The sequence below is a fragment of the Hemibagrus wyckioides genome, linkage group LG17, assembly GCF_019097595.1.
Source record: "Hemibagrus wyckioides isolate EC202008001 linkage group LG17, SWU_Hwy_1.0, whole genome shotgun sequence".
In the NCBI taxonomy this organism is placed as follows: Eukaryota; Metazoa; Chordata; class Actinopteri; order Siluriformes; family Bagridae; genus Hemibagrus; species Hemibagrus wyckioides.
In genome coordinates, this window is record NC_080726.1 from 2,102,933 (window position 1) to 2,117,664 (window position 14,732).

General features: G+C 37.6%; 1 protein-coding gene across 1 annotated transcript in view; it reads right to left on the reverse strand.

The window, feature by feature from the left end:
* The window catches only part of myo7bb (myosin VIIBb), a 39,226-nt gene extending 24,779 nt beyond the window's left edge, over window positions 1-14,447 (reverse strand). The window contains exons 1-13 of the mRNA XM_058412898.1: window positions 13,525-14,447; window positions 12,619-12,720; window positions 8,724-8,876; window positions 5,753-5,937; window positions 4,734-4,855; window positions 2,532-2,674; window positions 2,317-2,430; window positions 1,507-1,660; window positions 1,342-1,418; window positions 948-1,067; window positions 531-670; window positions 242-452; window positions 28-163 (exon numbers count right to left, since the gene is read on the reverse strand). Of these exons, the coding sequence (XP_058268881.1) occupies window positions 28-163; window positions 242-452; window positions 531-670; window positions 948-1,067; window positions 1,342-1,418; window positions 1,507-1,660; window positions 2,317-2,430; window positions 2,532-2,674; window positions 4,734-4,855; window positions 5,753-5,937; window positions 8,724-8,876; window positions 12,619-12,720; window positions 13,525-13,542 (1,675 nt within the window). The 5' untranslated portion in view covers window positions 13,543-14,447. The remainder of the gene's footprint in view (window positions 1-27; window positions 164-241; window positions 453-530; window positions 671-947; window positions 1,068-1,341; window positions 1,419-1,506; window positions 1,661-2,316; window positions 2,431-2,531; window positions 2,675-4,733; window positions 4,856-5,752; window positions 5,938-8,723; window positions 8,877-12,618; window positions 12,721-13,524) is intronic.
* Between the last annotated feature and the right edge of the window lie 285 nt (window positions 14,448-14,732).

A 14,732-nucleotide genomic window follows, 5' to 3' on the forward strand; every position in this document is an offset into this window, starting at 1 on the left:
CTTATTGTCATGGTAACAGGCAGATACCTTTACAGTCATAATAGACGACGCCGGCAAAGTGTCGGACACCGAACCGCAGGATGTGGTTAGACTTGGGCGGGACGTAGATCTTGCTGCATTGATGTTTGTTGTTCATTTTGTCCAACATAGACTTGTCTGTGCCCTAAAAATAATAAATAAAGAAAAATAAATAATAAACCCATTTTCACTGTTGATCTGGTTCAGTTATTTTATTCCTCACCTTGGGGAAGTGAGTCTCCTCGTCGATCAGAGACAGCAGGTTGAGCGGCTGTAAAGCCAGCAGGTCGAGCGTGTGCTGGTTATCGATGAAGGAGACGTTCTTCCACGTCACGCCCTCTTTGAGGTATTCCTCCTGCTCCAGCTTGAAGATGTGCGCCACAAAGAACTGCTGCAGCTGCTCGTTAGCGTAATTAATGCACAGCTGCTCGAAACTGGACACAAACATTCATTCATTCATTCATTCATTCATTCATTTATTCATTCATTCATTTGTGACATCCTATTCGTACCTGTTGACTTTAAAATTCTCGAAGCCGAATATATCCAGCAGACCAATGGACTTCTGAGTGCTGGAGCCGCTCATCTGCTTCTGATGGATGGCGCTGTTCATTTTCCCAAAAATCCATATAAATAGTTTGGTGTAGATCGCCTGAACCAGAGACATCACCACATCAGAGTCACCACATAATCACCACATAAGATAAAAACTATGTGGCAGCTTAGCGGGGGATGTGATAGTTTACTGGTTAAGGTGTTGGACTACTAATCAGAAGGGTGTGAGTTTGAATCCTAGGTCCACCAACCTGCCACTGCCAGACTGCTGATTTCTATAGAAACCATGACTTGCCAGAGCCACTGTTATAGAAAATTAATTAACTCAACAGCTCTGTGGGGTTAGTAAATGGATTAAAAGTTAAAGCGGTCACCTTGGCCAGAGCGTCCCTGCAGTCCAGAGCCTGTTCTGAACTCAGAGGTTTCATCACTTTCTCTTGTCTGGTCATAAAAGTGCGAGAGGTCAAACTGGCATCCAGATGTGTGTTATCAACCTGAGAAGAGAAGAAGATGATGACGCTTCGGGTTCCATCAATCAATCTATCAATCAAATGGTCAATCGATCAATCAATCAATAAAACAGTAGATTCAATCAATCAATCAATCAATCAAGATAATTGTCAATCAATCAACCAATCAATAAAATGGTCAATCAATCAATTAATCCACCAATCAATCAATCAATATTATAGTAGTCACAAAAAACACATTAGAAAGCATAATGGCAGTAAAGGGGAAGTAAAGGTCAGGCTGAATCTCACGCTTCACCTCTAACAACTTAGCAGCGACAGAGAAATGTTGTGATTCTAAAACCTCACACGAGTCCATGTTATTCACTGTGCTGGCTGAAAGAGATGCAGAAACACCACAACGTCAAACACAACGCCATTCTGAAATCGATGCTAAACTCCTCCAATCAGCGCCGGGACTCACATGAAAACGCCACGTTGCCCAGGTGTAGAATAGCCGCTAGTAATTTAAATATATCCCAGCATTCCCTGTCGGAGAAGGTCAGGACTTTGAGGGCGGTGCGGATGAGGCCGAAGTCTTCTCCGTCGTCCCGTCCTTCACACGTGATGCAGTTTCCCTGAGACCATCATGATAAAAAAACATTTTTCAGAACATTTTGTAGAAATGTAAACCAAATAAAATGGAGTCTCACTGTTGCTACTAAATAAAACACCTATTTAAACACATTACAGCTACTTCTACTTAACACAGTTTTTAAATGAACTAACAGCTAGCTAGCTATACCAGCTAACCATGTCCTAATAAACTTTCTGAAACGTTTCTGTTATCGTTACATTTCTATCCTTTTTTAAAACTTTAACAAGAAGAGATATATTATAGTTCTTTCATAAACACTCTGCTGTAATCATAAATATTTACACTTTACATACAATGACTGAAATATGAGTTAGCAACAGCAATAGCATTTAGCGTTCTTTGGGTAATGTAAGCTAGCTAAGTAGTATTACTGAAAAGTTAGCTGTTCGGTTTGGTGAGGTAAGTTTGCTAATGTTAAATTTTTCAGTGTGTGTTAGTTAGCACAATGCTTTACTCATGACTTCTTTTGCTTTTCAATCAAAAGTGCAGTTTATTTCTAGCCAATAGGCTTCCAGCATGCTAAACTTTCAGAGATCTAATGGCTTTTTTTTTTTAGCTACATTAGCATTTTAGCTCCAGGACACCAAGGCTGACTGACTCCATGTGGAATAAAATAATGAATCCAGATAATCAGACCTCAGTGAGATAGTTGAACTGCGTCGCATCACCAAGTGAAAGTGTGTTTTTTTGCTCTTTGGGCATGCCAGACAGAAGGCAGTAAAAAATGTGGTAGTTTCTCTCCATTGAAGCCTTTGAAAAGAAAATCACAAAGAAAAAAAAATAGAATCCAGCAGATTTGAATTCTTAATAAAACGTTTTGTTTGTTTGTTTGTTTGTTTGTTTGTTTTGACCTGATGGCAGACACGAGATTTCTCCAGCAGGTACTGCTCCATGTGAGCTCCCTCGATCACGCCGTCTTTATTAAAGAAGATCTCGATGTACTTCCCGAAGCGGCTCGAGTTGTCGTTCCGTGTCGTTTTGGCGTTTCCAAAAGCTGCGAAAGTCACAAAGAGACGAGAAGGTCGTTTATGATTGATGTTAATTTTATGTAACTTATTTATCTTCGTTAAAGGGCAGGTGAAGATGTTCTGTTGCTTTAGGAAACTCTTCTGATGAGTCGAGTTGTTACTCCACTCAGTTGTAGTGTTTGATTGGACCGTTACCTCACACTGCATTTGTTTTTTCCAGTATCTGCATTTTTGTTTATTCCTGTTTACCTGTTCATTTTTTTAAAATCTTGATCAAGTTTCTATTGGCCGTGATTAATACGTACGGTACATCGCTCCCAGTGAATCTGGAACACATCCTGGGCATGAGGTATATATTTATTAACTGTACTACTGTATGAATATTATTTATATATACTGTATATGTATATATTTGTTGTAAATTTTGTTATATATTTATTTATTTATTTATTTATTTATTTATTTATTCATTTGTTTATAATTTAAATGAATTCAATCTAAAATTATTTGAAAATGTTAAAAGCACAATTACATTTTATTATTTGTTTTGTTTGTTTATTTATTTATTTATTTATTTTTGGTTTATTAAATTATTCTAAAATTATTATAAAATTTCTAAATATATTAACTATTTATAAAAAAAATTTAAATCCATTTGTGTCTCAAATTTTTCTTTTATTTTTTATTTATTTATTTTGTTTACCATGAGAATACAACCTTTCACTGTCAGACTTTTCATGGTTCATTAGGAAATTATAATACAAAATAAACTGCACAAGGAATTCATAATAACCCTTTCCTTTCTCACCACTTTAACCACAGTGGTTGATTAATAGCTTTACACAGTGAAACTGTGATATTTATAGACTACCCTCTGAGCACTTTATTAGGAACACCTTTACACCTCATGCAATTATCTAATCAGTCGATCCCGCGGATACCGCAAGCAGCTTCAGATAACATTCACATCAACCATCAGAACAGAAAAACTGTAATCTCAGTGATTCTGGACATGACCTGGTTGTTGGTGTCAGATGAGCTGGTTTAAGTATTTTGGAAAAACTGCTGATCTTCTGCTGGGATTTTAACCCACAACATTCTGTAGAGTTTCCACAGAATGGTGCAATAAAAAAAAAACATCCAGTGAGCAGCTGCTCTGGAGATGGAAACATCTGGTTGGCCAGACTGGTTGGAGCTGACAGAAAGACAGTAATCACTACATTTCTGTTGAATCTTGAGGTGGATGAGCTACAAAATCAGAAGACCAAATTGGGCTCCTCATCTGTTTGCCAAGAACAGGAATCTGAGACTGCAGTGGGCACAGAATCAATCACCAAAACTGGACAGTTGAAGACTATAAAAAATGTAGCCTGGTCTGATGAATCTGGATTTCTGCTGAGGAACACAGATGCTTAAAATTTGGTACCAAGAGCATGAATCCATGAACCCATGAGCCTTGTGTCAGCAGTTCAGGCTGGTGGAGGTGGTGTAATGATGTGGAGAATGTTTTCTTGGAGCAGTTAAGCCACTGACAATCAATCAAACAAGCAATCCAGTTTTGAATGCCACACACTTTGAGTATTATTGCTGACCATCTGCATCCTTTCATGGTCACAATTTACCCTCTTCTAACATCTCAAACTGGCTTCACAAACATGACACTGAGTTCAGTGTTCTTCAGTGGATCCAGTAGAACATCTTTGGGATGTGGTAGAACAGGCCTGGAACCTGGAACAATCTGCAGGAATTATATTATGTGGTCATGTCAACATGGTCCAGAATCTCAAAGGAATGTTTCCCACATCTTGTGGAATCCATGCCACGAAGAATCGAGGTTGTTTTGAGATCAGAGCGAGGTTCTAGCCAGTTTTAGTGTAGTGTTCCTAATAAAGTGCTTGGTGAGTATAAATTCTAGGGACAGTTTAAGGTGCTAGAGTAGAGCTATAAACACTCTGAAATCCAAAATGCATCAGAAAAGAATTACTGCAGAATTCTGTGATGTTTTTTCATTTTTCCAGCCTCTCGGTCACAGAGAGCTGAACCTCAGCTCTGTAAAGCAGGAAGTGACGGAGACAAACACTTTACCTTCCAGCACTGGGTTCGCCTGCAGAATCTGCTGCTCGATCCATGAGTGCTGTCCGCTGACCGCTGCCAGAAACTGCAGGATCAGCTTCGTACTTTCCGTCTTTCCTGCTCCCGACTCCCCGCTAAAGCACAGAGACGGTAAAGGAATAGTTCAGGTGGATAAAATGCCACGATGTTCTCCTTATCACGAATAAACTGATCAGACGAGACTCATTCAGAGTGGGAGGTTTGATTGTTTATTTTTGTGCTTTTAGCTTAAAGTCAAGAAAAACTTGGGTGTGATTATATGCATGTTTCTGTGAAAGAAAAAAATCACAAGCAATAAAAACGGACCATAAATTTACTGAAACCATTACAGATCTGGCCTCAGAATACACTTTGAATAAAATCGGCTCAGAATACAAGCAATAAGAAATAAATGTGATGAAAATGTGAAGGGAAATAATTACATATCTAAGGGAATAGCTTGATGTTTGTTGCAGAAAATAAACTGTACGATTATTAGTAATGTAATATTTTAATACTGAGAGATTAAAAAAATGGCTCTTGATCATACCACTAAATAAATAAATAAATAAATAAATAAATAAATAAATAAATAAAATGAACTGCTATGGGCAATTTGACAAACAAAAGGTGACAGTGTAAAATATTGATATAAAATATAATCTAATCTAATATAATAATATGTATATATATATTTATTTATTTCAATAATTGTGACTATATTACATGTTGTGAAAATGACAAATGAAAAATATTCATTATTATTAAACCCCGGTGACACAACAACATCCATATTTCCACCATAATTCCGCCCTCAAACGTTAAGAGGCGTGGCCTAAAGAGTGGCATGATCTCACCTTGACCGAGTGTCTCTGTAAAATCTGTCACCTTCACGCCAAACCACCTGCTTCACTTTTTATGTTTTTTGGTTTTTTTTTACAATGGTGTAACCACAGGAGCCATAAAGCGAGGCGGCAGACTGGAGTCACAGGGACGAGGTTTCTCCTGCTCACCTGATGATGCAGCACTGGTTACGCTGGTTTCTCCGCATGTTGTAGTAGCAGCTGTCTGCGATGGCGAAGACGTGAGGGGGAAGTTCACCCAGACGACGGCTGTGGTACAGATGCACCTGATCCGCCGTGTAGATGGGAAGCAGCTGATACGGGTTCATGGCCACCAGCACCGAGCCGATGTACGTCTGATTACAGAGAAACAGAACAGAACTCAAAATAACTGAAGCCTTGCATGATAAAGAAATCAAGCTGAAACACAATCAAAATAATATCAGCTTCGGAATACAGTTAGAAGCCTCAAAATAAAATCTGAATAAAATAGGAATAACATCAGACTCAAAATAAAATTAGAATGAAATCAAAATAACATCAGCCTCGGAATAAAATTGGAATGAAATCGGAATAATAGTAGCCTGAAAATAAAATCGGAATTACATGAGCCTCAGACTACATTCAGAATAAAACCTACTGTATATACCATCAACCTCAGAAACAACATCAGCCTTGGAATACAATCAGAATGAAGCTGGAATAACATTAACGCTTTCAGACCCTGCATCCATTGGAATGGACATCACATGTTTTTCTCTGTAAACCAATAAAAATGTATCTTTTCAGAATTAAAAAAAAAAAAAGCCAGGTCACTGATTGGCCGCTAATCAACCAATTGCAATCACCTCATAACCCCTAACTTAATATGAGCAAGCTTCATGAGTCACACAACACAGCCATGGTTCACCTACTGAACAAGAGGAGGAGTTAGCACACTTTTCACCTTCAAAATGCTATTTTATGTCCATGGTAGCTTTATCAATTTGCACTGTTTATAATTTTAACAGTATCAAGCGATAATATGTAAAAGTCAATTTGAAAACCATTCAGTGTTGTAGAGCACAGGATTTTTGTGAAGTTTCATGTCCATCTCAGTGGACATTAGGTATTCAGAGTCATCATAAGGAATATCATTGTTTCATATTAGTATGGCATGGTTGGGACATTTGTGGACATGTTTTATAGCTAAAACTTGATCTGAAAATATGTTTATTATCATTTTTAAATTGCTAATATGAATTTACTATACAGTAAATTAATTAGATTATACAGTGGAATACTTTCTTGAGGAAAACCACAGCCATGGGGCATCAAAATGTACGTTCTCTATGGCAGAAGGGACCTAGCATATGATTTTCTTATATATCAGGGTGCCACCACAGAGCTTTCTGAGACGGATAAGGCCATCTTATCTTAACTGCTAAGTTAGCGACCACTTGTTTTCCTTGGATAACTGTTAAATATTATTGTTTGATTGTTAAATATGATTGTTTCTCTTGTTGATAAGTAATCACATAAAAAGCTGGACATCTTGCAATAGCATTTTTTTTTTTTCAAGTTTATCCTCCAGAAATTAAAAAAACAAACCAACAAATTCTGTTCATATGGCATTATTTTCCATCTGTTATGACCCACCCATAAAAGCAATTATAAAAAATTTGATATTTTAATTTTTATACTGACTCCTTAAAATAAAACCAGAAGTACATCAGCCTCAAAATACACTCAGAATACAACTTAAAAACTATCAGCCTTGGAGTGAAATTGGAACGACATCAGCCTCAGAATACCATTCCCATTTACCCATTTTTTTAAACACCTGAGCAACTGAGTGTTAAGGGCCTTGCTCAGGGGTCCAGCAGAGGCAGATTGGTGGACCAGGGATTTGATCTCACAATCTTCTGATCAGAAGTCCAACGCCTTAACCAGTAAGCTACCACATCCGAAAACAGCCTCAAAATAAAATCAGAATAACATCAGCCTCAGAATCCAGTCGGAATGAAATGGGAATACAATAGGAATAACCAGCTCAGGATTGGAATCATTGGTGCATTAGTATGGGATATTTAAGGATTTTCCGGGCACTGATTTGAGCACATAGCCAGGCTAGATCCAGTCTCCAGGCATGAGTGCTGAGCGAGATTAGGGTCAGTATTAAATGTCTTGTAATTGGAGATAAACTCGGTATCACTTTCCTCACGTTAAGTAACTCGTTTAAACAAAACCTTTCCATATTTCAGACTAATCTGATCAACACTCCATGAACTGAGTGAACTGGAAGGAACAGGAACTTCCTGGGTATAAAATAAAATGTACAGAGGGCAGAGTTCAGGGATAATAAAGCAGTCTGAAGGTGTTCCCCCCTCCACTCCCACCACCACACGTGAACACGCCTGCCAGCGTTTAATGATGATAATAATGTTGTGTACAATTTAATCATAGAGGTGAGCTGATGAGGGTCAAAGTCCTGCAGCAGGTTTACTATTATTCAGTGCTGCTGAATCCTGCCTTGGTCAGGAGGAGTTTGATTATATATATATATATATGCCCTTGGTCTAATACCTTAAGGTTTCTATAGCAACAGCTCACTCACAGTGTAATCTGTAAGTCTAATAATAATAATCAGATTATATAAACTGTGTCATTATTGATATGGTGATAATTTTATGGAAGGAATCTCCAGAGTCATATTTTGACGTGACTCTAGAATCTACTGTAACATACACTGCTCTTTAAATAATCATATACATATCCCAGCTCTCACCACCAAATGGTGATCAAATCAGACGGTGATCAGGAAGTGTGAACTAGCTGACAGTTGGGGGGTCAACTCTAGGGAACTTTATCAGTGCTTTGTTTAAGAGTATCACCTCTAGGCTTTTGTATTGTCACACCTTCAAGGCCTGCCCACTCAAGGCCTTTAAAACTGCAAAGAATGTTCCTTTTCACTGGACACAATGACTACAGTACCGCCGCAGTGTGTTCTGATCTCCAATAAAAACATTCCTGCTGAACACTATTTCTGAGTCCCCTGGTCCAGATCAATCCAAAACCCGAGATTTCAGTCACTAAACTGTGTAAGTGACTGAAATAGAAACTTCTGGGAGGTTTTGAGGTTTCGGTGAACGAGTGTGCTTACGTAGATGATGTCCTGCTTGTGTCGGATCAGCAGGTTCCTGAGCACGCTGGCCTCCGTCAGATCACCCAGCTTGATCATATCGTCCACTCCTTCCACCGACGTGGGGTGCATGAGTCTGAGGGACGCCTGTTCGTTCTCCGACACACTCCGCTCCTGAACAGAGCCAAAAAAACTTATTAAATATAACCCATGGCTAGTAGAGTTTACATCTCAAATCAATCTCTATTTACACAGCAAATTTAAAACACTTCACTACTTCACAAGCACCATCAACAGACACACACACACACACACAAATAACATCATAAACTCCAATAAAATCTGCATGAACAAGGTAAGATCAATATTCAAATCAAGTCAGGCTAGAGTTTTTTTAATGATCATTTCCTCCATGTATATAGCTGGTGGTGCAGTAAACAGTAAAACAAAACAAGGAACTAGGGCCTGAGTACAATCACACAGTTCCACATAAATTGTAAAGTATAAAGATATATTTTGACTCGAACATTTTAAAAATCTTCACTGATAAAGCCAAACAAATATAAAGAAGGAAATTACATCATGAGCACTCTTCAACTTTCGATAAGACTGAAGGGATAGCCGACAGCATCTGACTTGATAAACAGCAAGCGCAGCTAAATAAAGCATATAGCAATACGTTCTTTAAAAAACAGACAGCCTACGTTATTGTTTCTATAGTAACAGCATATTCAGATGAACCAGATTACAAAAAGTGTGTGTAATTGTTGATATGGTGAAATTTTTCTCTGGTAAGGAGGACCATAATGTGTAGAAGGAGTCTCCAGTGTCAGTGATGTGTAAGAGTCAGTGGAGATGCAGAAACTTTAGTTATTTTTGTACATCTTTAAGACTGAAGAGTGGTGAGAGACTAGCGAGGGAGACTGTTCATAGCTACTATAATGTAAAGAGAATGTAATAGAAACTATTTTTACGTACAGTAGAACCTCAGGGCTCGAACGTCCCCAAGTACATACAAATCGGGTAACGTTCAAAATGTTCGGCTAAAATTTGCTCCTACGTACAACCAGTTTATCAGAGTACGACCCGGGAACCGCCGCTATCAGGTGAAAAAGGCACAGGTACGTCACCCAGCGTGAGTTTTGATCAGTCTTCGATCGTGATCATAGGTGCGTATAGAAGCTGTGAACATTATTGTGTTCTTTTCTTGATATTATTTGTATAATTCTGTACAAAATCATTCCAGCATGACCCCATAAAAGTGAAAGTGCAGAGTGGTAGTGATTGTGGGAAGACAGCGATAAAGAAAATAACAATCCAAGTTAAAAAGAAATTATTATATATTATTATTATAAATTATGCAGCGCAGAAATAAGCAAATCTCTCTGGATCAATTGTTAGTGAAAACGGTTGCCATGTACGAACCAGAGGCCAAGAAAACCCCTGAATTACCCAGTGTTATTACTGAAGGGGACTCTCCTTCCAAACAATAACCTCCTCCTCCTCCTCACCCATCTTCCTCTCCCCTATTGCTTCACGACAAGTCTCCATAAGAAAGGTATGTGAACAATACCTGTCCAGTCCATGTAAAAATGAAGTCTTCTCTCTCTCCTTTACAGCTTTTTTTTATACATAGTGTTGTATTATTTTTGTATAATTAAGGCTTTTTCATACTTTGTTTCATATTTTGTGTTGTAAAAGCCATAAAAAATAAGATTCATTCTATTTAAATGTATTCCTACGGGAAAAATTAAATCCGCCTACGACCAATTTAGGAATAGAATAGATACATTCCTACTCCGAGGTTCTACTGTATATATAAATATCATTCTTTATTAAACAGAAAACTGTAAATGTTGGTAAATTGCTGAGGTATATGATCACTAAAGCATCTCAGGGTGTGCTGTTTTGGGAAAATAATCATTTAAAAGCACAAAACTGAGTTTTATTCTTACTAACTATACTACAGTCTAAATAAATAAATGCACAGCTCATATATACACCAGATACACTGTATACTAAACAAAGCTTTTGTATAAAATGCACAGCAAGTTATACGTCTATAACACAATACCTCAATAAACACACAAAAACACACACATCATTCTGGATCAATCCCCTGTTTACTGAATGTACAGCTCCTGAATCATCAAAACACACACTCACACCACAACAGGACCAATAAAGTAGATCACACCATCAATCACACAACACACACTCGCTCCCTACCAGGAAAATCTAACGTCCATCAAATCTACAGCTTCTATAAAACAGCGGGTTGCCAAATCATTCACTGTATAATAAACAAGCAGAATAAATAAGGAGGCGAACCCTTTTTTATAGGTTTCACAGCAACATACACTGTATATTAGAGGTTTATCACAAAATACACAAAGAATTTAGCATTATATCACAGAATGCGTTTTCAAAACAGACAAACAAACATCCTCCTGACAGATTTCACAGCTCAGAAATCAGAAATCACATCACCGACCCGAACCTAACGCACTCTACTGTTTATAAAAGCACTTTCTTTAATCAAAACGTAAATAAATCCTGTTTAGTTTATCGTGTCAGTCATAGAAAACGCCTGGAGATCTGATTTCCTCTTACCTCAGGTAAGAAAAAACAATGAGTGTGCAGTAACCATGGCAACGCTCTACCCCTTTACAGAACTCTACTTTTACTAGCTGACTAATTAAAGGGAATTAAGGGAGACCTGGGAAGGTTGAAACAAAGCACAAGCGTCTGAATGAAATGCATTTATTCCTGGTTAAAGGAGAAATCCAACAAAACCCTGAGGTCACATGACATAGAAATGGAGTCACATGAGAAACTAAGTTAACTAAGCTAATCTTACCTAATCTCTTCTTTCGTTTTATTAGTTTTTTGTTTGTTTTTGTACAAATTTATTTTAGGAATAACTTTCTTACCCTAAAATAGATTTTGCATTTTGTTTGAAATGTCACAAAGAAAGAAACTGAACTAGCGAAGGATTCAACAACACAGAAACAGACAAATTTCTCCACCATCTACATCCAAAAAACACTGCCATTTCTTCTCATATCACATACTTCTGCACTTCCTAGGCTGGTGTTGAACACTAAAGCTAACACTGTTAGTTTCCTGTTATAATTATTGCTTGAAACGTTCATTTAGCCTCCAATTTTACCCAAAAGCTGTTTTGCGTAGCATATTTCTGAATTTTGTAGCTTAGTGAAATGGAAAGTTTCCGAGATCTTGGAACCAGATTATTAAAAAATCCATTAAAAAAATTGATAACTCCGAACAATGACATGTTAGCACTGAAAGCTGTTATTTATTTGTAATTATCGACCCTACTTGGTGGTCACATATCTCCAGGTTGCTAGGTCACTGTTAGCTAAGTGCTGGTAAATTAGCAGTGAGTTTTTAGCATCAGGGTCTGTATTTTCTCAGTGATTTCGCTAAAACATGGTCAATATTGAGTTATTTTGTGAAAATGGTTGTTTTGGAAGGAAAATGAGGAATAATGTTGCGATTAAAAGCAAAACCATCCACCATTCGAGAGGAGAATATTTTTAAGATGACTTTAAAGTGTTGAAGAAAGCAGATTTGGTGTTTTGGGGCATTTCTTTTTCTTTTTTTACAAGTTGTGGACTGAATTTAGAAGCCTACACTCGAAAGTGGAGAAAATTTTGATGACTCTTCCCGTCAAATCTTTTCAATTCAGCTCCAGACGTCTCAAGCAGTCAGACACTTAACATCATTTTTAAATGTTTAGTGTTGAGTGTAAAGTTGATGAACTGATAAGTGGTGAAACTCTGAGATTGTTACTAGGCCAAGTGTTGTAACCTACTGTGTACGAGCCTCTGATAATGCAGTGTGGAAGGAAATGTACAGAAATCTATAGAGCGTAAAATCCACACGTCTTTACCTTTCCCTCATCGTCCAGCAGAATCACCTGCTTTCCGTCCAACATCTTCACACGAGCCCCGATCGGGACCCCGATCCCCGAGTCCATCCAGACATAATCACCCTAAAGACAAGCAGTAGGTATGGACACCGTGTGTAACAGTCCATATCCATGCAGTAAAATCACAACAAATCCAAATAATGTATTACTTAAAAAAATAAAACCTGGATAACGAATTAAACTAAAAATAATTACTTTTGTAAAAAGAAAAAGAAAAAAAATTTTAAAGAAAAAAAAAGAAAACAAAGATTTAGGAATAAATTTTAATAACGTTTTGTCATGTTTGTACTAATTTTTAATAATTTTTTAAATTTTAAATTATTCCTGAAAAGCTGCTTTGTGACAATGTATGTCCATCGTTAAAAAGCGATATACACATCGAACTTTGCTAGGATTTTCAATTTAAAAAAAAAGAAAAATCATGGTAAATTTCTCTCCAATTTCCTGAGATTTTCTATTCCACGTGGCAATAAATGTTTAATGGGTCACTTAATAGCTACTAAAGATGTGTTTCATTTCTGAAATGATTTTGAGGATAACCAAATGAAATTTAAGACAAATATAAATATAAACTGACAGAATGTCCATGTCCTTAGAATGGTTTTATACTTAACTGTGTGTCAAAGATGTAATCAGATATCATATTTTTTCTCCTAACTTTATTTTCTAAGAAATTGATTAAATGTTTGCTAATATCTGAGGTTATTATTTTAACCTTTTTTTACGCTCTCAGTGACAACATTAAGCCTTTTTTTATTTTCTTTCTATAGACAAAAATTTCTGCCTTGACTTTAACACTCGGCATGTACTTCCATACATAAGTAAGGTACTTATATGACATGAGAAAGAGAGAAGGTTAATACGTACTTTGTTCAGCAGCACCATTGTGACCTCTTTCTCTCTCTCTCTCTCTCTCTCTCTCTCTCTCTCTCTCCAGCTAAAGAACACGAACAAACTAAACCAGGTTTAAACACTGCACATCGATTATTTAGGTTGAAATCTAGCTATAAAGTTTATAAATAAGCTCCTGAGATCATTATTTCTCTCCACAGGACCCTGCGCCGCTCCTCTACCCGACGATGTCCCGAACTGCTGCCACTTCTGAGCGGTAAGTAAGTTTTTAGGAGGGTCAGAAATGAGGAAGACGTGGATGTAGATGTTAGACGTAGACATACGTGGTTGTCTTTATGGCACTTTGACTTTGCTCTAGCATGCTGAGAAGTGATTATCAGATCTCGGTTCAGCAACGTCACGGCAGATCTGATAATATATCCGAAGAGGAGATCAGGTAAGAAAGCAGCTTCCAGTCGGAACGAGACAAACCCTGAGTGGTAAGATGACATATCACAGCTGGGAGGTGGCCTTTTGGACCCGGGAATACGCTGGGCTGGGGCATAAAAACTGGGCAATAAAGCTGTAAAGCTCAGAGACACAAGGGCAGTTAAATCCAGGCACTCGAGGATGTTTATTTTTTTATTTATTCTTTACATAACACTTATCCTAAAGCTGACTCCAGATATATTAACATGACCAGCTTTCATCTGTATTGCATTTTATCTCAAAACGTTCGATCTCGGGTCAGAAGATCTGGAGCCGAATCTCTCTTCCTTGTTATTCATCTCCGTGGTGATCGTGTATACAGAGCCGTCAGCGCACGAGACCAGTTTCTGGAAGCCAATAAAACCAGAAGTGACTGTGCAACCATGATTTACATAAGAGCACATTACCAGGGCAAAGACACTCCCTGAGATACGGCTCTTATCTGGAAACCCTGGCTTCCTCCTCAAGATACGGATGTGTATATAATTCCTGAAAAAACTCTTAAACCAATTTAACTGCGCTAACGATGATCACCGAGGAATATAGTGAGGAAACCCACATTATAGCACAGCGCTGCTAAATTCGTCGGATGAATCCTTTTCTATCTTCAGTAGTTCAGTTGGATTTTATATAAATAATAAGCCTGTTGTTACGTTAGCGTTTCTATAGCAACAGCCTGTTCATGATGATGTCTTCTTTGAGGAGAGGTTTAACAGGTATGGATGGAGTCTCCAGTGTCAGTAAGAAGCAGGGGT